The 23,384-nt window shown below is 37.7% G+C and overlaps 1 protein-coding gene across 1 annotated transcript; it reads left to right on the top strand.

Moving 5' to 3' along the window:
- Positions 1-1,079: 1,079 nt before the first annotated feature.
- LOC136243686 (TBC domain-containing protein kinase-like protein) lies at positions 1,080-23,378 on the top strand. The gene is made up of 28 exons (XM_066035231.1): positions 1,080-1,322; positions 1,377-1,449; positions 1,503-1,617; positions 1,676-1,749; positions 1,805-1,913; positions 3,145-3,189; positions 3,274-3,361; positions 3,408-3,463; positions 3,519-3,580; positions 3,702-3,768; positions 4,297-4,387; positions 5,283-5,430; positions 5,658-5,757; positions 6,321-6,373; positions 15,297-15,366; positions 15,417-15,452; positions 15,502-15,600; positions 20,488-20,550; positions 20,602-20,734; positions 20,960-21,010; positions 21,254-21,337; positions 21,394-21,479; positions 21,536-21,572; positions 21,888-22,049; positions 22,411-22,532; positions 22,703-22,899; positions 22,973-23,135; positions 23,181-23,378. Exons 1-28 carry the CDS (start codon positions 1,124-1,126, stop codon positions 23,283-23,285), a joined length of 2,688 nt encoding a protein of 895 aa, XP_065891303.1. The 5' UTR covers positions 1,080-1,123; the 3' UTR covers positions 23,286-23,378.
- The last annotated feature ends 6 nt before the right edge of the window (positions 23,379-23,384 follow it).

Here is a 23,384-nt window from a genome sequence, read left to right as displayed (position 1 = left end):
TATCGTTAATTATTTTGTAAAACATTATCAGTTTTGCATTTGTTCTTCTGCTTTGCAAACTAGGCCATCCCAAAGATTCCATCATTTTAGTCACACTAGCATATCTGTCTTTCTTATTTAAAGCAAATCTTGCTGATCGTCTTTGCACCATCTCTAGTCTGTCGATGTCTGTCTGGTAATGTGGAGACCATACCACTGATGCATACTCTAAAACTGGTCGTAGATAAGTTTGATAGCATGATGATTTTACAGCGATTGGACAGTTTGTTAAGTTACGTCGCAAAAAACCAAGCACAGAATTTCCCTTCTTGACAACGTTGTTGATGTGTTCATGCCTGTTCCATCAGCTTTGCCTAGAAAACCAGTGGCGGAGGAAGTAGTTGATATGAGGGGGGGCTGGGCTGACCCAGACTTATTTCTACAGTTTGGTAAGGTGAGACCAAAAAAAAAAAAAAAAAAAAAGGTCGCAACTACCTGACAAGAGCTTTCCACCTCACCAGCTACCATTTCTAGCTGATAAACTACTTACGTAGCTCGCTACACACTGACTACTTTATTACAGTGACTGCTCTATTAGAGTATCTCGATCTTTATCACGGTTTTCAGCCTCACTCCAAGAAAGATCATTTCGGTGAGATATCATTCCTCCCGAGGGGGGGCTTTAGCCCCCTAGCCCCCCCCCCCCTTTCCGCCGCCTATGTAGAAAACTAAGCGCTTTTACAAAACAAACCGCACCATTTTAATCCTTACACCATAGATAATAGACACCCTACACGAAGTACAACCGCGATTATTACCATTCGCTAGATTTGTGTTGAGACTATATTGAGGTTCACGTGATAATAAACTATGCAATTAAGGTAATATTTTCAAGTAGCGCCTGAATCGCTTCCGCCCTCCTCTGACTACTTGTCAAAATACATTATAGGAGTGCGTTTATTAGAAATACTCAATAGTTCACACGTCTGTAATCTCTCTCTCTCTTTTTCCAGAGACTAATACAAATTTCAGGTCATTGTAGTCCTTACCTGTTTATACCTTTTTTGTACAAGATCACACCACCGCCTATAAACCCACAATCGAAGCTACATTCATCCGAGGTTTCAGTGTTGAGCATATTAATATGCACAAGAATCGTTTGGGATATGCTCGCTTCGGGGTGACTACGTTCTTCGCCTACACTCATTCTAATGATCAAGTTGGTGCAGATGGGCTGCCCGTAACGCCAAGTGCTGTACGGATATTGGGAAGATTTCCGTTGCTGAGGGAATTAAGCCATAAAAACTTGTGTGCGCACATAGACATAGGAAGGCTAAAGAATGGTAAGCAATTCACACGAAATATAAAGTCTGTCCTTTAAATGTGGTATTGTATAGAGCGAATGGTGATTGTAGCAGAATATTACAAGGCAAACTTAGAGGATTACTTTAGGGATGGAACAACTGTGAGGTAAAATATCAGACCTGTATTTTATCTCGGTTTTCTCATAAATCATTACCTAGTGTTTTAGATAGGCAGCGGATATGTTTCGAAATAGTAGATGCTCTGGCCTATTTGAACAGAAATGGCATCGTCCATCGAAATATGTCACCAAACAACATCCTTCTCACTCCTGAGGTAACGCTAAAGTCAACGTATGATGAGTACGTATATATATTTTGTGCTGTACATACAGGGATCAGTGAAGCTATACCAATATGGATTTTATCACATGACAGAGGGTGGAAAAAATGTGTGCTTCCCTATTGGGTTAGTGTGTATATAGTAATGAGTTAAGTTGGATACGTATTATGCTGTGTGGTAGGTTTCCACGTTACCTTGCACCAGAAGTGATTGCAACAGGACCAACATCACCCAAACCTGAAGTGTCTTCTATCCATGAGTCAGTGAGACCAGTTATGAACAGTTGCAAAGTAAACGCATTGTTGTGTTGTATGGTAGTACTGTATAGTAGGGCTGGATCTGATAGGTTTGCTCTTTCTCACATAGAAAGATTGATCAGAAATTAGTCTTCACATTGTATTGGTGGTATTGGTTTGAGTGAATTCTTATTGCCTATAGAGTATACAATCTGAAATATGCTTTTGATAAGTTGCTGTAAAATTATATGTATCTGGAGTGATGATGCCTTTAAAATACTAAGGGTTTAACCTTTTTACTGTTAGATGTTATTTTACATGTATCTTTTTAGTGTAGTGTGTATATATATATATATAGTACAACTTGGACTTACCTCTGTACTTTTGTGTCTCATTCCTTTTTGTTTCCAAGGTGTCATTTCTCAGGTAGGATAATATGTCAATGACTTCATGTTTTTGCTATAGTAAGAATAAACAGGAATGGTCTGTGTCCTATTTCTCCTGTAGTGGGTTGTATATAATGGCTCCTTGTGCAACACACTACTGGATACTGTACAAAATTTTGGTGATAACTAAATTTGGTGAATTGGGGATTCATCGCCAAACCTTCAAATTTAAAATTCTCTAAGCAATTATTGAGGTTGGTTTTTACAAGCCAAGTGTAGCTTCATGGATGCTTACAAACTTTACTGGTAAATTAGCTCAGTTAAATGCCTACAAGTGGACGTGGAAGCTGCCTGCTCTAAAACTAAACTAGAACCTACAGGCTCCACGTAAGCGTGCACACCTGCCATTTGATAAATGGGTGAGGCTCCACGTATGCCTGCAGACAGAAACAAATGATCCAGATAAGTGGGTGTGGCTCACTGGGCTGCAGCAGGAATCATTCCACATGAACTACCATTATACACATGATCCAATCTTGGTCAGATAAAGTGGATTAGACACGGATTACTCAACCCATGAAAGCAACCAGGCAGGTAGCCAGCCTACTGATGGATGCAATGACCTAAAATTAATCCACAAGGCAGACAGAATTGTACAGCATGCATGCTTTGTCCCTCTGTCAGATTACAATACATGCAACAGTACAACACCAATTTATCAGTGAGAGCAATCTCGCCATCTGCAATTAAATCACCAAATATTAATTTAGCCAATATTTGTTGTTATTATTTTTTAATGAATTTACTTTTGAATTACATGAAATCCATGCAAAGACTTTGAAAACTGTTTTACAGTACATTGAAGTTTTAGCATCATGAAATTTAATTTCTGACTTTAGGTTGATGTATGGTCATTGGGAATTATTCTACTAGAGCTCTTCTTGGTAAGTAATACTTGTTGCTTCTGTACATGTGTGTATGTGCCTAGTGGCACCGTTTTAGCCTTTACTGTGTACTTGGTTGTGAAGGGAAAACACATATATGCTGACTTGTTCCTGAGGAATGCTATACCAACCATGCTGGGAAGAATCCTTCTGTTAATAAGCAACCATAACAGTATGTCACCCACCTCCATGTAGTGTATATGCTAGAGTGTGTATAGGAAATGCAATGCATCCCTTGGACTCACTATTAGAAGCACATGGAGCTAAAGATAAGGTGTGCAACATATTTAGTTAAATACGTCTATTTTTATCCTAATACTATGTGATAGAAAATGGAGGATAACTTGCCCAGCTTTCTCTATGCTTGTCTGGACCCATCTCCAGTGAATAGGTATTGTATTGTACATGTGCGCACACAATCTAACACTACGTACGCACACATTATGTGTATGACATGTAACATGCATATCAGTAACTCACAACTATACATGTATTTCATATTTCTTGTGCAGGCTGAGTCCTAAAGAGCTTCTTTCTCATGCTTATCTCAGTGGTGTTTCAATTCATGTGTATAAAAAGGTACATCGCAGTGATAACATTTCATCAGTTAACTAAATGACCTAATATGTTTTGTTGAATTTTTTCAACGTCACATATTTTTCAATTTATTGTGTGTAATTTAAAATTCTGTGTAGCGGACTCAAGGAAACAAATAATATGTATGTTCAAAGTGATATAGCTAGCTATGTCTGCACCTAATAGAACACTAGAGCTCTGCTCTGCTGGATCCAAAGTTTGAAATTGATAGCCGGTTACTAGCTAGTGTAGCTGGCCCAAGCTGGTAATACAAAGGTTCTCAAGATTGGATGATCATTGTACTGAAGGACAATGAAATTACCCATGGACTAGTGTCATTTCCATGGTGCTTCACTTAGTAGACTGTCCAATGACAAAAGACTAAAAATTTATTGCGAATTTTCCCCAATTTACAAACAGTAGTGTGTGTATTTGAAGTTTGGTCAAAATCTGTTTTGTGTTGTACTGTATGTACAATGATAAATGTATAACGATAGGGATGATAATACGTATGTTCTTGATGTGTTATAGGAAGAGATTATGGTGATTGATAACTGCTTTAGAACACCAAAGAATAGGGTTAAACATCTTGTATTACCAGAATATCGGTTCTTAACTACAAGTATGTTTGTGTGTGTGTTTTTTTGTATATTTGAGGGCTGGAGGCCCAGGATAGAAAATTACCACATGTAAACTCTGTTGTGACATCCTTAAGCTTGCACACATAATTCTTTATCAACCTATGCAAAGAATCTGTTTATGGCTATCTCTCTCTGTGTTGGTAAGTCTCATGGTTGTATACAGGTGTTCCGTTAACCAGGTCAAGGTTTTGTTTCCATGTGTGTTCTTTACCTACACCTGATCCATGAGCTTGTGGGCACACTTTTCCACATGAATAGAATTGGATAACTCTTGACAGATCTAGCTATATCTATCGTACACTGCGAAATGTATTAAAGGCAATCCTCTGTGAGTTATGGCTGAAGGGTATATACTTTGGCTTTTGATGTGTGAATTGTGACACAAATCACTTCTTGTTGATACTGAGGTAACTTTGTTGTACGCACGTTATACCATTATAGTAGGAAACAGTATAAAACTTTGGTGAAACGTGATTGGCAAAAAAAAACCCAGCAAATTCACCATTCTTTATCATGTGTCACTATACATTGCGTATAGATAATGATAGCTGGAAATGTTGTTTGGCAGAGAAATGTTAAAGGACAATTTGCCATTGTTTTTTGTTACCAAAGTTTTATTTTTCTAAACTCGCTTTGTAACATTAGCAGAGAAAATTAAGTCATTTGCTATGAGGTAAATGGTATCTCAAGGCAACTACCATACTTTGTGTACATAAGTGAGAGCTCACATAAAGTATAAGTTTCTATTCTGGGCTTTGGTCTTCTACAGTGTGTGGTTGTGATTTGTCTGTGTGTGCATATATGCATGGTTTTATACATGTTCATATGTACAGCTATATACGAGTGCTATAATAATTTACCTTGTTGGGTATATAGATGAGGCACCAGAAGAGGTGGATCACCTTACAGAATTACTTATATCAGAGGTCTACTATCTCTGGTGTTTGGCTGGTGGTGATCTGGAGGGGGAACTGAAGAAAGCAGGCATTATTAGGACACAACCTCCAGTGTGTAGATTGCCAAGGTGATGACACATATAAATGGCCATTTCCATGTTGGTTGTTGCTCACTTAATTAAACCTGGCATACGCCCACAATCAGAATATTTAAATCAGGTTGGAGCAATTACTAAATGGCTAAATGAAAGTAATTAATGTGTACAGTACCTACATACAGCAAGCTACGAGTAAACTTCTTCTTTTAGTGGAGTTTCTTGTCTTGTGTGTATATTGTATGCTCCATTTTATATAGCATTTTGACCAGAGATGGGTCGGTGTATGGATTGGAGAGGGACAGAGTGTTCCTCTATGATGATAGTACACATGTCCTCTCCTTCAGTCAGCTAAGAAAGGTATGTAAAAATCCAACACTTCATGCCCCCTTGGTGTGTTTCATAAAACGCTTTGTTCTTAAGTGTCTAGCTAGTGTCAAGAGTAAAGTAACCAAGAGCACCAAGCAGTGTATTAGTACATATGTAAAAATGATTGCATGAACAGCATGGATAGTATCACACTACAACATTAAGTGAAAACACAATATTATTATTCAGCATTAATAAGTGAATCCCAGCAGTTGTAGCAACATGCCCATTTGTAGTACAGCTTTCTTGACACTTGTATTGCTATAGGTGTAGGCAACTTCCGTTGTCTTGTTTAGTAGGATTCATCAGTTATTGTAGGATTCGAAACAACTCAGCTGGTAGTGGTTGGAGATCACCAATGCTTTTTTTGTTTTTTTTTGTCTGTCAGATCCTAATAGAACAGTCACCTAAACACCACCTTATAATTAAAAAGTAAAAAAGTTAATTTGGAATTTAGAATATAAGTATATAGGACCACCATTACTGTAAGTATAGTTAACATGTTCTGTGGAAACTTACCACAGTATTATATTCACATTATATGTTATCTATAGAGACTCAAGGGGATGACTACACTTGACTATTATCCTTTGTTAGAAGGGGAAAAGTGAGTGGTGTTATTTGATTGGGTGATATAGTCATATCATATATAAGTTGGATGGAAAGTTGTTTAGTCTATTTATGTTTCACTAGTACACAGAAAAATTTGGAATTTTCAATTAGAGTAGGGACCATAGCACATCGATAAAAAGTAGGCGCCCCAGCTATATTTATTATGGTCTGAAAAGTGAAGTATCCATTATGCTTTGTTGTCAGCTATGTTCAACCCGTTACATAGAATTTCGGATCAACAATGACGCCTGTGCAATCCACGCATACCAAAAGAAAGAAATGGTGCCGCACGCCCCAGTATTAATTATCGTCCTATCATGAAAAGTGAAGTATCCACTGATTACGTTTCATTGCCTGCTATGTTCAACCCCATTACACAGCAGTACGAATCAAGAACTGTTTGAAAAGCACCTCTGCAATCAAAATAGCCACTAAAAAAAAATACGGACGATTTCCGTTACGAAGGGAGGTCATCACGTGCTACCATCAAATCGACACTTTTCGCTGTCAGCAAAGATGAATGGGACACAAAGGAAGACACTGGTAAGTCTATGAAGGATGCATTGTACATACTGCGGTATGCCAAAAGACACCAGTCGGGTCGAAGCGAAATCGAACAACGAAAAAATCAAGCCTGTAGCCTTAGCCGTTATCGAGTTACGCTTGTCTGAAGGCATCAGTCAGTCAGTTACTTACTCAGTCAGTAGAAAATTCCATTAAATAAATTATTTTTAAAATTCCGTAGAAACTTGTTGAAATTGTTTTGGGTTGATCTAAAAGCTTTTTTGGGCTTAGTTTTACCTAACCAATACTGCCTCATTGTCGTCAGGGAAAATTGAGGCTGTTTTTTGGGTGATATTACTCCATGGGCCACGCCTACTCCTTTGTGGTCCCTACTATACAGTTACTATTGTACTGTATGATTATATGGTATGTACTTAATATTAGAGCTGCACGGTATGGCGATACTTATCGGTAGAGGCGATATCACCCTTGCACGATATCAAGTTGTAAGCACGGCGATAATTATTGTACGTAATTAAAAACTAAGCATGATCACGTGTTCTGAAAACAAAGGAAACATGGCGGATGAATCTTCACTCCTGCAGTCCGAGCTCGAGTCCGAGTCATCTTCTACTAACCCTTCTACTGACCCACCCTGAACAGTAGAAGGGTTAGTCAGTAAGCGAAATACAAAGACGTTCATATGGAAATACTTTGGTTTCTTACCTGATGGAAATGGACAACCTTGTGGCAATCCGAAGTGCCGCCTTTGTGGAGCACAAGTACTAGCAAAGGATAGTAATACAAGTAATTTGTACCGCCACTTACGCTATAAGCATCCAGACGAGCACAGTATCGTGCAAGCCGCTACTGGCACTAAGGGGAAGAAGACAGACAACGACAGTGGTAGGCAGCCATCGCTTGAAACAACATGGGACAAGACGAAAATGTTATCAGCAAAGTCACAAGAATATAGAAGGCTCACGAAGTCTGACATTTTGTTTGGCTCGAGATATGCTACCTATTTCTACTGTGGATAAGGTGGGATTTCGTGAAATGCTCCGTACTTTCAATCCCAGGTACGAACTTCCATGCCGAAACCATTTTACAAATATTGCCATTCCTGAATTAGTAGCAGAGACTCGAAGCAGTATTGAGAGCCAAATTACTGATGGTAATATTTATCATTTTGCTGCCACCACTGACATGTGGACATCGGCAGCTGGAGATCCTTACATCACCTTAACGTGTCATGCCATCAGCCAACAATGGGAACTCAAGTCCTACTGCTTACAGACCCACTATCTACCCCAAGGCCATACGGCAGTTAACATTAAGGATGTCCTGTTGGAAACTCTGCACGAATGGAATCTAGAGCCAGATAAATTAGTTGGGATTACCACTGACAGTGGATCTAATGTAAAACTAGCTTGTGAGCTTTTAGGATGGGTAAGGCTTAGCTGTTTTGGGCATAATTTGAATTTAGCAGTGGGCAAAGGACCAGGATACAGTGTGCTTTAAGGGTTTGTCGAGCATTAGTGGTCAGCTTCTCAAGGAGCTGGAAGAAACAAAGAGATTTGATTGAAGCTCAAGAGCAGAAGAATTTGCCCATTCATAAGTTAAAAGTTTATGTTGTGACATGCTGGGGATCTTGTTATGACATGGTAGAGCGTGTGTTGGAGCAATTAGAAGCTATCAGGATGGTGCTGTGTGATGACCGCAACTCGTCCCATCTAATACCATCATGGCAAGATTGTGACATGCTGGAATCAATTGCTGTTGCGTTAAAGCCATTGAAAGCGATGACAGATGCTTTGTCTAGTGAGCAGTGTGTCACTATTTCTGCGGTAATGCCATTGTTGAGCCACATCTATAGTACAATGGAACATGAGGTAAATGACACAGAAATGACTGATGAAATCGAAGAACTTATTATGGAGGATTTGAAGATAAGGTGCATGGATCCAGATATGAGACAGCTGCTTGAACTTGTTGGACCCTCGTTTTAAACTTGCACACATCACTGACAAGGATGGTATACTAAAGGAGCTAGAAAAACAGATGATGACGGAGATTAACACCTAAACACTCACCTCTGCTCAAGCTAGTGTCTCACCCCAGTCAACTGCAAGTAGATCATGTGATACTGGCCCTAGCTCATCTCTCAGTTCTGCCACTGCACTAGCACCTCCTCCTAGTAAGAAAGTGAAAGGATTAAGTAAAATACTAAGTAACTGTTTTGGCAATGCTGAGGTACAGGTAACCCCTCAACAAAGAGTTAAACAGGAAATTGCTCAGTATCTTACCCATCCCCAGCTCAGTATGGAAGATGAACCTCTTCGATGGTGGAAGTCTGAGTGTGTTCGGTATCCAGTGCTTTCTAAGGTGGCAAAAAAGTTTTTGTGTCTGTGTGCTACTAGCTAGCATGCACTCAGAACGTGTCTTTAGTTGTGGAGGAAATATTGTCTGTGACAGTAGAACCTGTCTTAGACCTCAAAGAGTAGATAGTTTGGTGTTTTTGGCACAAAACCTAAAATGAACTACATTGTAACTGAACTTGTTAGTTGTTATTTACTAGTCATGTCTTGTTATACCTTATACTGCTTTTACTTTGTACCCTAGCATTGTAGCTGTTTTTATCATGTCATGTCACAGGTATATTACTGTAACTCATTGTTGCAGAGCTTATGATAACGTCCGGACAAAATCCGGACAAAATCCGGTCAAAATCCGGTCAAATTGCATAGATGTCTGACCATAATGCAATTTGTCCGGACACAGTGTCCCATCAAAGCATAAAGAAGGAGCCTAAAGGCTGAGCTGGCATGCTATCAACAATAACAGTCACTTGGTTGTCAGGAGATAGTAAACATTCTTACAACCCAAGGGAGTGACCATAAATGTACCATTGCCAACCCTCTGGTGTACTTTAACACATAACAGCTGCAGTAAGGCATGTGATGTCTTACCACTATAATGTTCATTTGCTATGCCACAGTGAACATACAGTATTGGGCATTCATCTCATGTCCAGTCAATTTTGGCAATTGTCTGGCCAATTTTGGTTTATCAGGATATTGTGGCAGGACAACAGAGAATTCTTATCATAAGCTCTGTTGTTGGTTCAAAATTAGACAAATACTTTTCATATAATATCGTGATATATGTTTGATGATATATCGCCCATGAAAAATTTCAATACCGTGCAGCTCTACTTAATATTATTGATATATTAATATTATTGACTATTGGTACTATTTTATTAGTTTTGTAATAATTCTACAACACCAGTTAGAAAATGATATGCATAAAATGCTTTGATTTTTGACTGTAAAATTCACTAAAACACCAGGGTTTTTAAATGGTTAAAGAAAACGTGCTAGCAGAAAGACCCCAGGCATAGCAAATCTCACTTTCAATCATTGATTTGCTACGCTCTCCTAAAGCAGTGAGCAAAATCACCCAAGCCAACAAAAGTTTAACCACTCCATTCACTTTATAAGCATGCCAATTTGATTATGGGAAGTACAGCTTAACATTGTAGCTATGTTTGTCAGGATGAATGGAGAAGTCACAGACATTTCTGTTTAGCGCCCATCTATTTTAAGAACCCCTTTCAGCATCATCTGCCACCACTGTACAGTATGTACAATTGTACATGCACATGCCATGGTCAGTGCATATCTACTTTATAGTACAAGAAACATTCTTCAACTAAACTCTGTAGATGGACTTTATCTAATACCTAGATGGGTAAGCTTCCTTGACCAATGGTTATTTTGCATTATCTGTATTGTGGGTATGGTCCGTATGTAAAACCATACCTGGTTTTGGTTTAAAATCTGCAAAGATCCTCGTGCAGAGTCTCTAACTATTACCAAGAGTAAATAAAAGAGAGGAGAGTGTCTAACGCCGTATAGTCCTGTAATAGATGATTGTGCAGAAGTTAAACGGCTTCCTTTCCGCATAACGTACAGACTGGCTAATATAATTTCGCATTTAACCACAAAGACTATCCCAGACACAAAGGCGTGCGTTCAATGTTCAAATTCACCATGAAGAGCATTGCTCTGTTGTGTAAAGAAACGTGGCTGTTAACCTTGAACATAATTCTGGGGGAGCGCGTCTGAGAAACCAATAACACTGAACTGAAGCTAGGTGGAGTATCGCTTCAAATTTTCACTGCGTCGCCATGTTACCCTACCTCTGAGCATTCTTCAGTTGAAGGAGCACTGTTCCCTGTATGTACCAGCTCAGTCTTTGGTTCAGTCTTCTAATATTCTCGAGGATTCATCACTAAACTAATTGCGGTAACAAAACGAACAAATATTAGAAGCCTAAATGTTACACGGAAAAGAAGCCATTTAACTTCTGCGCAATCATCTATTACAGGACTATACAGTGTTAGATACTTTCCTCTCTTATTTATTAACTCTTGCTATTACTTAATGGTAATTACATCCCAGCTTGAAATATTGCACATGCACCATGAAAGCTCCTCAACATGTATGTTATCAGTGCTGACATACCATGCATGTTTTATAATCCATGCATGTTACATATGAAACATATGAAACATGTTTCATAACATGCATGGCAGCAACCATAACAACAGCATACCAACCATAACAACAGCATACCAACCATAACAACAGTATACACCATGCATGTTATATGCATGCCAGTTTTTGGTATCAGTACATGTTTGACACAAAGATGCATGTTAGTATTCGTGTTACATGTCCATGCATGTTTCATATGTAACATGCATGGATTATGAAACATGCATGTTTCATATGTAACATGCATAGGCGGATCTAGGAGGTTAGGGGGGGCCAATGGGGGCAAGAAGTTTTAGTGTACAACAGTGTTTATTTCACTAAGAGGAATTCTAGTACACAAGTTATATTCAGTTGCATAACTTTATTCAGTATAGCTGGATGAATGATAAACATACAGTTTTAAGACAGTAATTGGAGAAAATTTTTAAAAATTAGACCCCCTAGGTTTGAATTTAAGAGCATTTTGATAGCATTTAGCTAACGAAGTATTTGCTTGCAATGCATATAAAGATTAGTTAACCTATTTGAGATTAAACCTGTTTGATGGTAAAGTGTGCTAAATCAAAATAAGGTGTAGTTATAGCTAGTATTGTTATAATGACATTAGAATTGTGACTGTTCTATTAGAGTAGTGACTGCTCTATTAGAGTATCTTGATCTTGGCAAAAAAATTAAAACTTATTTGTCTCACTTTCTTTACAGTGTACAGTATAACTGTAAAGTACATTTATAACTGTTGTCTTCTATTTACCCATTGGCTTTCTATATTTCTGAATACAGTGTGAATGCATGATTCCAATTTCTGGTATCAATATAGTACTGTGAGTCCAGAGAACGGCCAGAGAAGGGCCAGGGGGGGGCACAGCACTCCTTGTCCCCCCCTCAGATCCACCTATGGTAACATGCATGGATTGTGAAACATGCATGGTTTATGAAACATGCATGGTATGTCAGCACATACCATGCATGTTTCATAATCCATGCATGTTACATACCATGCATGTTTCATAGTCCATGCATGTTAGCCCATACAGTACCATGCATGTTTCATAATCCATACATGTTACATTGCATGTTTCATAATCCATGCATGTTAGCACATACCATGCATGTTTCATAATCCATGCATGTTACATATGAAACACATGAATCATAATCCATGCATGTTACATATGAAACACATGAAACATGTTTCATAACATGCATGGATTATATGAAACATGCATGGTATGTCAAGCACATGTAACATGCATGCATGGTATGTCAGCATATGATCCATGCATGTTTCATAGCATATGATCCATGCATGTTACATATGAAACATGCATGGATCATATGCTGACATACCATGCATGCATGTTACATGTGAAATGTACATGTTACATATGAAACATGCATGGACATGTAACATGAATACTAACATGCATCTTTGTGTCAAACATGTACTGATACCAAAAACTAGCATGCATGTAACATGTATGGTGTATGCTGTTGTTATGGTTGGTATGCTGTTGTTATGGCTGCTGCTGTATCTAATGGCTACCACCCTGCTATGTGAAGCATTACTGACTACTTGGGAACACCTACAGTATGTAGAATAGTCATATCCACGCGCAACAGCTTTGACCTACCAAACTATTCCTCACGATCACTATTACATACAGTTTCAATTTGTATTTATAATCTAATGACCAAGTATCGGTTTTCATTGTGGGATTCTACATGCATGGTATATGCATCTCCCCCTCACTGTAACATGCATGTTGCATGATACATGCGCCTCACATACATGGAACACTCATGTTACAGTAAACATGCATGGAGGTTGCATGGTAGTCTCGTGCCCAGCTGGACTCGTGCTAATGTGCAAACACCGTCTGCAATGGTGACAATGCTCGAGTTTTTTGGGCTCGGAAGTGTGATCCAGCCAAAATATTGGTTGGCCAATTAGAATTGACGAGTTGCATAATCACACGAATGTATTGGAAGTAGATGAAAAAGCAGACGAATTAAAACCTTTTATTAGAAGTTACTCACCTAGGTTGTTCAAAATGTTTGTTGTCTAGTTGTTTTTTTCCTATTGAATCGTGACTCGACGTTTCACCAGAAATGAAATGCTATCCTCTACTAATACGATAAATGAATAGATCACATTAGTAAATGCCCTATTCTGAGTTTTACTTTTTTTATTTGTAGCCTTTTTTGAATGGTTTTCACTGTTTTTAAATGATTATGCAGCTCCTCGATTCTTATTGGCCAGCCAATATTTTGGCTGGATTGCACTTCCGGGCCCAAGAAACTCGAGCATTGTCACCAGACAGTGTTTGCGCATTGGCGTGAGCCCAGTTGGGCACAAGACTAGTTGCATGGTACATGCATGTAACATGCACAATATTTCAAGGTGGGAATTAATTTTTGTGACTACTTTGTAATTCATTAATTACCGTTGTTGCTAAGGGACAAACCACTTTAAATGTAGTCCAGAAACAAATACAACAGTTGGTCAAATCTCTCCATCGAAATAGCCTGTATTGCACAATGAAGTTTGATCAGAATAATATCCTACTATCAAAGAACAAGGATGGAGTGTATGGTATATGGTTCGGTTTTTGCTACTAATTATAATTTCCAGTTTGTTGCTAGGAAACACATCCCATTATAAACAGTCATTATCTCACCATAACAGAGCTTATGATAACATCCAGACACCAGACAAAATTCAGTCAAATTGCATAGATGTCTGACCATAATGCAATTTGTCCAGACACAGTGTCCCATCAAAGCACAAGGAAGGAGCCTAAGGGCTGAGCTGGCATGCTATCAACAATAAAAGTCACTTGGTTGCCAGGAGATAGTATACATTCTTACAACCCAAGGGATTGACCACAAATGTACCATTGCCAGCCCTCTGGCTCTGGTGTACTGTAACCACATAACAGCTGCAGTAAGGCATGTGACATCTTAACTATAATGTTTATTTGCTATGCTACAGTGGACACATTGGGCATTTGTCTTCTACATGTCCAGTCAATTTTGGCAATTGTCTGGCCAATTTTGGTTTGCCAGGACATTGTGGCAGGACAACAAAGAATTCTTATCATAAGCTCTGCCATAACAGTAATATGTATGAGTTTGACTGTGTACAGCTGAAGTGTCCTACCTTGGTCAATTAAACCAGGACATTATGGTGTGTCTAGTGGCAAACATGTTTTTATCTGCTGAATGCACATAACTATATTCTCAACTATAGTATAGTTTTCTTAATTAGGAACATTATCTTGACAGAACCTTAATTGAGAGGGACGTGCCCCTATTCAACTTGAAGGGATACATCATCTCTGATGGTCTATGAGACTCACTCTGTAGTTTGCTTGTTGTTAAAACCCATTAGAAAACTTTCAGCTATTGAACTGACATGAAGTAACCATGTCATAATAAGCTATTACCTTCTGAAAGTTTACTACCGTGTTTATACAGCATTCATTTCTCACACACTAATTGATGAATTTTTCTACTTGGTATTTTATAATTTATGCAGGTATGGATTATGTGCAGCTCTGAAATAAGTATCCTGTCTGCACCTGAAAGCATATACACTGAATGCTATTACATTATTGGTAAATAATCCTGTTATGCAGCATTGATCATCTGGGGGAATGGTGTTTGTATACTGATTAGTCAAGCACTGCTTCTGTACAGGACAAGAATTGTTTACATACCAATAACACCTATATCTGTAATGGTGGAGTCATTTTTTTGGATAATTGACATTCAGATAATTGATATTTTACAGAAGTGTAACCATGTCTGTGTGTCTGTGTTGTGTTTAACATGAAATAATTTGTTGTTCAGAAAACCTGTTCGTCACCATGACTCAGTCAAGCTACCAACAATCATCAAGGAGAAAGATGTTGAATATCAGGTAAACCTCAAACGTATACAGTTTTGTTATTATTTAATATATGTTTTTAGTTTCATCGTTTAATCCTGTTCAACAGATTGCTGCAGGTATATAATTGCTATATATGAAACATCCACTGTAATCTACACTTATTAGGGGTACCCCTATACAAGGGACAGAGTACTACAACAGGCTCGTATTGACATTTGTCCTTTCTTCCGTGCTGAAGTGTGGGCTGTATTACTAGGAGTAAAAGTAAATGTTGTCTTTTTTGTGTCTGTAACTGTAGACAAAGTGAACATTTTTGCCCTATGAACTCCCTCCTGAGGAGAGACCAAATTTCAGTTGAACCCATGTAGCCATGGTGCTTCTTCAAAGTTAAAGATCACCATAAACCACACTGCTTTATTTGATTCTCTTCTAATTTTGAAGGTAGTAAGAGCATATATATACTACAGCAATTTTGCAATAAAAGAATTGGCAAGTTGCAAGCAATGATGTGAAGCGTGATTCCACCTAAACCATCAATGTAACTAGCTGAATTTTGTTGTGCACCTCAACAAACTATCAAAGTGCAAATCTTCTTTTAAATGACAGTGGTCCATCCATTGATTAACTAAAGTAGAATCGACTGTTCTATTAGAATATTATTGTCTAAGATGTGCATCTTATTAGAGTAATTGAACTTAAGTTACAATAGAACTAGATGCGGTGCCTGCCCTTCGTGCATGTTGAGCTAAATGATTGATATAATATTGTGCCTGTTGTATTGTTTGTACTTATGTATTGCTGCAGAAACAATATACACTAGTGTACATGTCTATGATCCATTTAGTTCACCAACTGTAACACTAATAATAATGTTATTGATGCAGCTGGCATTCAAGTTAATGTATAATCTTTCTGACATCGACACACACACACGCACACACACACACACTTTGCGAACTGCAGGTGTACAATACATGCATCATGGGCTTGCCGTTGTCCTCCTTTGTGTTCCAGTTCTCTTTGCTGACAACACAAGGTATCAATTCACACCATATAATGTGATACAGCTTAACAGTGGTGGTGTTAGCTTATCGCCGTTATTTTCCATAGCAATATGATTGATAGTTAAGACACTTCTCACGCTGTTCTTTGTTTGCAACGCTGTGTAATGTGAAAAGCATAGCTGAAAATAAAGCGTAATGGCTACCTCCCTTTTTGCTACAGAATTGATAGTTGGGGCATGTGTCCAGGCGTATGGTTTTCCAAGTGCCCTTCTTCCTTTGATGCAGTATATGCTCAGGTTAACCAGTCATAATTATGTTAGTCCTACATTTAATCCCTATACTTCAGTCTATACAGTAGTGAACAAGAGAGGTTGTCTTTATGCTGCAGTGGACATTTAATCCCTAATTCAGTCATGGTTACAGACTGAATGAAGTATAGGGATTAAATGTCCACTAATAAATTGTTGCAATAATACTAGCATTTTAGCATGGAGCAGTTACTTGTAAGCCTGTCATTAAAAACATCTTGGTTAGATCTTTGTCATCTTCTGGATAAGAATCACTCCATCGACAATGGCAATATTTGGATTATTTAAAGATGGTAATCATTCTGTCACTGGAAAAGAAATTTACATTGAATTAACAGTTTGGTAACAGTGGATACTAATTTTCAAGATCATGTATGAATTCTAACTTGTTGGTGCATGTCTATCTGCTGCATAAAATTGCTTTTGGTGATCATGGTGAATTCAGTTTTTATGTAAAAAGGAAACTTCCCTTTTAGGATAGAGCTAATTCCAATTACTTTTAAAATGAAAATTCTTTCAAAATTCATCTAGTGCTAATTATGCTAAACATACGTAAGCACATTAGCAAAAAAATGGGCTCAAAAGTTGACTGCCTTTAAGCAACTGCTCTATTGGAGTATCTAAATTTTCATTTGAATTTTAGTAGAAGTCATATTATACTTTGTACTACTGTAGTTATACTTTACACCAGTTATACTCCAAGTAATCCAGAATATTCATTAATTCTTTTCACTATAAATTATTCCTGAATTATTGCAGTATAATAGGTGTTCTTCTATTCTGTAAAAACTTTCAATAATATTATTCATGATTAACTGTCTCACCTCTAATGAAAAGAGGAGCAAAAATGTCACCAGAGAATTTGTTGAGTTCATTTATTAAACTTTTATGCCAAATTTAACTTGATGTATTAAAATTTTATTAGCTGTCACTTTGAAATTAAAAAATGCTGACCTTGCAGGAATGTAAACATTGATTTTCAGATTCCTCATGCTAAAAGCTTTCCAAAAATGTATAGGTTTGCTAATCCCCATAAACTTTGAACAAAAGTACATAGTGAACCTGACTAAATTGTAAGGTAGGTTCATTAGTTTTAGGCATGTATTCCATCATTGGATAAACGTAGTAGATGGTAGACAAAATCTCCCATAGAAAGATTTTGGCGAAAGTATGCCTCAAATCTGGCATAATTAAAATGATATTTAATACGCGGTGAAAAATGTCCAGCCTTCGAGAATTGGTTAAGATTTAAGGTGGCAGCCAGGAAATGGCTACAGTGATGTTGTATATACTCTAACAAGTACACAGAAAAATTTGGAATTTTCAACTAGAGTAGGGACCATAGTACATCAATAAAAAGTACTGAAACAAGCTGGAGTAGTGCACGATATTGAATCACAGTAAAACAATAAGAAGTGTTATGTCCCTACTGTGCATTTCCATTATGGTATCTTGAGCACAGTAGGACACTTCTTATTGTTTTACTATGATTTAATATCGTGCACTACTCCAGCTTGTTTCAGTACTTTTTATTGGTCCCAACTCTAGTTAATTTTTTGTGTACCTGTTTGTTAACTTTTTTTTATAAATGACTGGTGAACCCACGCATACTGCATCCCATGCACCCCAGATATATCAATTATTGTCTGAAAAGCACAGTATCCATTGTCAGCTATGTTCAACCAATTGCACAGCATTATGAATCAAGAACTGTTCGAAAAGCACCTCTGCAATCCACGCATATCAAATGAAAGAAATGACACCGCATGTCCCAGTTATATCAATCGTCGTCTAAAAAGTGAAGTACCCATTATGCTTCATTGTCAGCTATGTTCAACTCGTTACACAGCAGTACGAATCAAGAACTGTTTGAAAAACACCTTTACAATCAACTTAGCCACTATGAAAACTACAGACGATTTCCATTTCGAAGGGAAGCCATCACTTACTACCGCCAAATCGACACTAGCAAAGATGAATGGGACACAAAGGAGGACACTGGTAAGTCCATGAAGAATGCATTGTACGTATTGCGGTATGCCAAAAGGCACCTCTCGGGCCGAAGCGATGTCGGACAGTGAAAAAATCAAGCCCGTAGCCTTAGCCGTTATCAAGTTACGCTTGTCTGAAGGCATCAGTCAGTTACTTACTCAGTCAGTCAGTCAGTAGAAATTTCGTTAAATAATTAAAACTAAAAAAAAATAAAAAGAAAGTCCGTAGCAACTTGTTGAAAGCGTTTTGGGCTGATCTGAAAGTTTCTTTTGGCTTAGTTATACCAAACCAATACTGCCTCATCATCATCTGAGTAAATTGAGACTGGTTTTGGGTGATGCTATTTTGTGGGCTACGCCTACTCCTTTGTGGTCCCTACTCAGTACTATCGTAATGTATGATGTATAGCTGGGTTTGGGCAGACACCCCTTGTAGCAATGCCAAGTAAACAGCATAATATACTGCATACAAAAAAAAGATATCAAACATTGGGCAACTGTTTAATCTACAGTTATACTTGCAGTTTATAGGTGTATATAAACTCCAATCTCTTGAATACAAATCATTTATAATATGGTGATACAATGTAGAGTGAATTATTATACTGTCGTGTATATCAAAATACTTTTTGTACATGAATGTTACTTTTGCAATTGATTGGCATTTCTAGTGTGTGTTTTTGTGACTTCATGACTATATCAAACAGTCAATTATCCCAATGCTGAAATGGTAGTTCTATTTAGAGCATTTCTTCAACAGGTGTATGATCTATTAGACTAATTGAACAAGGCTCTGTATGGATGGGTGTTTGTGCTTTTCAGACCATCCCCCCATATAATTCAGACCATCCCCCCACTCTCCACTATATTGTGACTGTATTGATTAATCTTCCTGTTCCTTTGCAATTGGAATATTGATTTTTGGCTTCATAGTTGAGAAGTCTGCTTTTAAATAATATAAATAATGATAAATGTAAATTATACTTTTTCTGGCGTGTGGAAGACCCCTTTGTACAAATTCAGTCACTTAACGTTACTGACAAGCTTCGTAGAAACATCTCAACTTTAGATATGCAGAAAAGAGTTGCAAAGCAGATGACCAAACTACAAATTTCTTACAAAACAGAAGAATGAAATTCTATTTACAGCTGTAGTGTTTAGTAGTAACTTACCCCATTCACTGCTGCAGTCAGAAACTGCTACTGTTGCATGCCCTATCAAGTGACTGTGTATCCTGACAAATGCAGTTACCTGAACCCTTACAAGCACTACAAGCTAACTAGAAATCAAGAGTTTTCCTTAGAAGAGCTGTAAAACTGTCAATTTGCTATAGCATCAGTCATTTTGTTAATTATCTACATTCATTTGATCACATCAAAAGAATATTTAGCAAAGTGGAGCAGTGTGCCACACCACTCTACTGACTTTAGGTAAGACCTTGTAAATGTGTTTATGAAATTGACATTTAGCCCCTCTTCTTGACTGCTCTATTAGAATGTTTAGTGTGATATTGTAACTGCTCTGTTAGAGTATGTAGCACTCTGTTTTTATTGGCAGATTTATGTGTTTCAGTGAAGAATCCAACCAGTGTTGAGACGATAACTTTATGATTGTTTTTTTTTTCTATTCCCTTATTCTTCACTCACCAGAATTCTAATTACGCGATTATAGTTCGATCAATTAATCAAAGGACTGAATTAACTACTGTAGTTGTTAGACAAGACCAATAGCAATAATTGTTTTTTGAAAAGCAATGTGTTTCTAATTCTTGAATGATAATGTACAGTATGCAGAAAAAGACAATGAGATTTACTCAGTACACACAATACATGTATGTATTGTTAACAGGGAGATATCCAAGCTGAATATGTGTTGATAGACAAGAAGTCACAACGTGAAACAGACAAACAGGTACATGTTAACATGATCAAGCTAATGTATTATAACTGTGCCATCCCACAGATAGCAGTGGATGTGCCACGATGTCATCAGTATGAAGACCTGCTTGCTTCACCAACAGGCCATGACAAGTTTACTCGAGTGCTCAAGGCATGGGTAGTGCACCATGAGCCATTAGGACTAGTCTACTGGCAAGGTTAATAATATTTCATTATGTGAAGAATTGGATATTTGATGACATCCACTGTTTAGTGGATCACAATACACACATGCATGCATACACACACACACACACACACACACACACACACACACACACACACACACACACACACACACGCACACACACACACACACACACACACAAACAGGTTTGCAAAGTCACGATATATAATTATTTGTTTATTTCTTTGTCACTCAGGGTTGGACTCTTTATGTGCTCCTTTTCTGACTCTGAACTTCAACAATGAAGGTAACACATTCATCGTATGATAATGATACAGTATTTGGGGCCTTGGCATGTACAGTTTTATTACTACTTGTATGTCAACTAATCCGTACCCCCAACCATTACACCATTTAGCATACATAGTCAATAGAGATAAAGTGTGCTGGGGTCAATGATACAATACAACAGTGCCTTTATTCCGTATTGTGTGCATGCATGCGTGTGTGGGTGTATGTGTGTAGTCCTCATGATTGTCTTCTTTCGCAGCATTGGCATATGCTTGTTTGAAATCCTTCATTGATAAGTACCTGTATAATTTCTTTAAAAAGAATAACTCACCTATCATGAGAGGTAATGCAATATCTGTATGTATATACAAGTTTCATCTACAAACTGTGTTATTCCAGAGTACCTAGCTGTGTTCAGACATCTCATTGCCTTCCATGATCCAGAGCTATTCAACCACTTGGATGAGATTGGCTTCCACCCAGAGGTGCATTGATCATTACATGTGAAATGTATCTAGTGAAATATCATCTTTCCCTGTAGCTTTATGCTATACCATGGTTCTTGACCATGTTCACACGTGAGTATTTGTTGGTGATGAGATGAATGTAGTGTATGTAAAGTGTACCTGTGATATGGAGTACTGTGATAAACTGCTGTCATTAATATTGCCTTTAAGTTTTTCTTACACTAGAAATGAAGTAATTTCTCTTACATACTTGGAAGAAATATACACTTAGCATATAGTATTGTAGAACTGATAGAATAGCATGTTGAAACAAGACACTTTCAGCTGTGTTACACATACAGTAGACAATGTAGCTACACATTATAGCTATGAAATTTGTGTCCTTTGCATGTTGTGTATTAGATCTTATCATGTATACTTTTGTAGATGTTTTGCCACTGCACAAGATTTATCATTTATGGGATACGTTGTTGCTGGGAAACTGTGCCTTCCCGTTATGTGTGGGCGTGGCAATATTGAAGCAAGTCAGAGATGTGTTGATGCCTTATGACTTTAATGAATGTATCACACTTTTCTCTGACATGCCAGGTGAGAGATTATGTATTCTAGTCTTGTCCCCAGCTATCCACACACTTGATCACATGTAATCAAACACATGGGAGGCTGGAAACAAGACTATTATATAGACTATGTTGTTGATTCTGCCTCTCTGCATTTAAGCCTTTCGTTGGGTACAGGGTGTATAATTATAATTTTTCTGATGAGGCAATATTAATAATTTCTGTGTAATAAGTATTCTGAGTGATTATATAATAATAAGATTTTGCAGCTACTAAACAATATTCTTCCATTGTATCTTTTTGAACTACATATACAATATACAATTGATGGATTTTTAGCTCTAAAAGTGTTAGTGTGTCATCATAATCTATTGGTTATCTTTGCACAGACATTGATATTCAGATGTGTGTTTTGGACTCAATTAAGTTCTTTCGAGCTACACCTAGGAGTGCATGTCTGAGGAAATATGAACTGGACACCTCACAACTCAGTGACTGTCCTGAAGCAGCAGTAAGTGGTAGTGTACTTGTTTTACCAATGGGTACACTGTATTAATAATTTCAATTTCTTGATTTTCCTTCCCCCCATTGTATTTGTATTTTGAGCATGCCAACGTTTAGGTTTTTGTACAGAGCTGAGTATTATATACTGTAAGTTAAATATACGTGCTCATTGTGTAGATGAAGAAGCCACTGTCATTGAAACAGCTCAAAGCAGAGTCTTGTGCACAAGTGTCATGTCACGACCTGATCACATTGTGTGAACTAGAACAATGCATGATGACATATGATAATGGCAGTAACAGCAAAAGTGTTAAAAAGGGTGAACAAAAGAAACACCAAAAAGCGACACTGGTTGACATTCGTCATTGGGACGAGTATCCTTAGGACTGCAACGTTTGAATGTTGTGATGTAATTTAATAATGTATGTCCTTAACTTGATCATTCAGGTTTATGCATGGACATGTTCCTGGTGCCATCAATCTTCCACACAATCAAACTTTTACCCCTGAAGGCAACTTGATATCAAACCCATCGTCTCAAACACTGGCCAGTCACAAAGGCATGTTGATCATTGTGATGGGAAAGAACAGTGAGAACGAGTCTCACCAGGTATGTAATCTAGTATTTACTCTGTGTGATCCTTACCTCTGCTAGTTTGCTGCCAAACTGTTGAAGTTGTGCTACCCAAGGGTGTGTGTTTTGTATGGTGGAATTGATGCTTTGAAGAAATTAGGCCTTCTCTGCTCTGTTGAAATATGAACCTTTTTGTAAGAAAAATACCCTATAGAGAATAGGGTATAGCTATTGTTTGTAACATTGTGTTGTTGTTTTATATTGTTGTTGCCACGGAAATTTCCT

The sequence above is a fragment of the Dysidea avara genome, chromosome 13 (genome assembly GCF_963678975.1).
Source record: "Dysidea avara chromosome 13, odDysAvar1.4, whole genome shotgun sequence".
NCBI lineage: Eukaryota > Metazoa > Porifera > Demospongiae > Dictyoceratida > Dysideidae > Dysidea > Dysidea avara.
Note: the sequence above shows the minus strand (reverse complement) of the source record. Positions and strands in the feature narration are given on the sequence as shown.

Coding starts and splice junctions, on each gene's coding strand:
- LOC136243686 (XM_066035231.1), top strand. CDS start 1,124: ATGCACAAGAATCGTTTGGGATATGCTCGCTTCGGGGTGACTACGTTC. Junction 15,367..15,416: donor AGAAAGATGTTGAATATCAG/GTAAACCTCAAA, acceptor ATATGTTTTTAG/TTTCATCGTTTAATCCTGTT. Junction 22,050..22,410: donor ACTTTTCTCTGACATGCCAG/GTGAGAGATTAT, acceptor ATCTTTGCACAG/ACATTGATATTCAGATGTGT.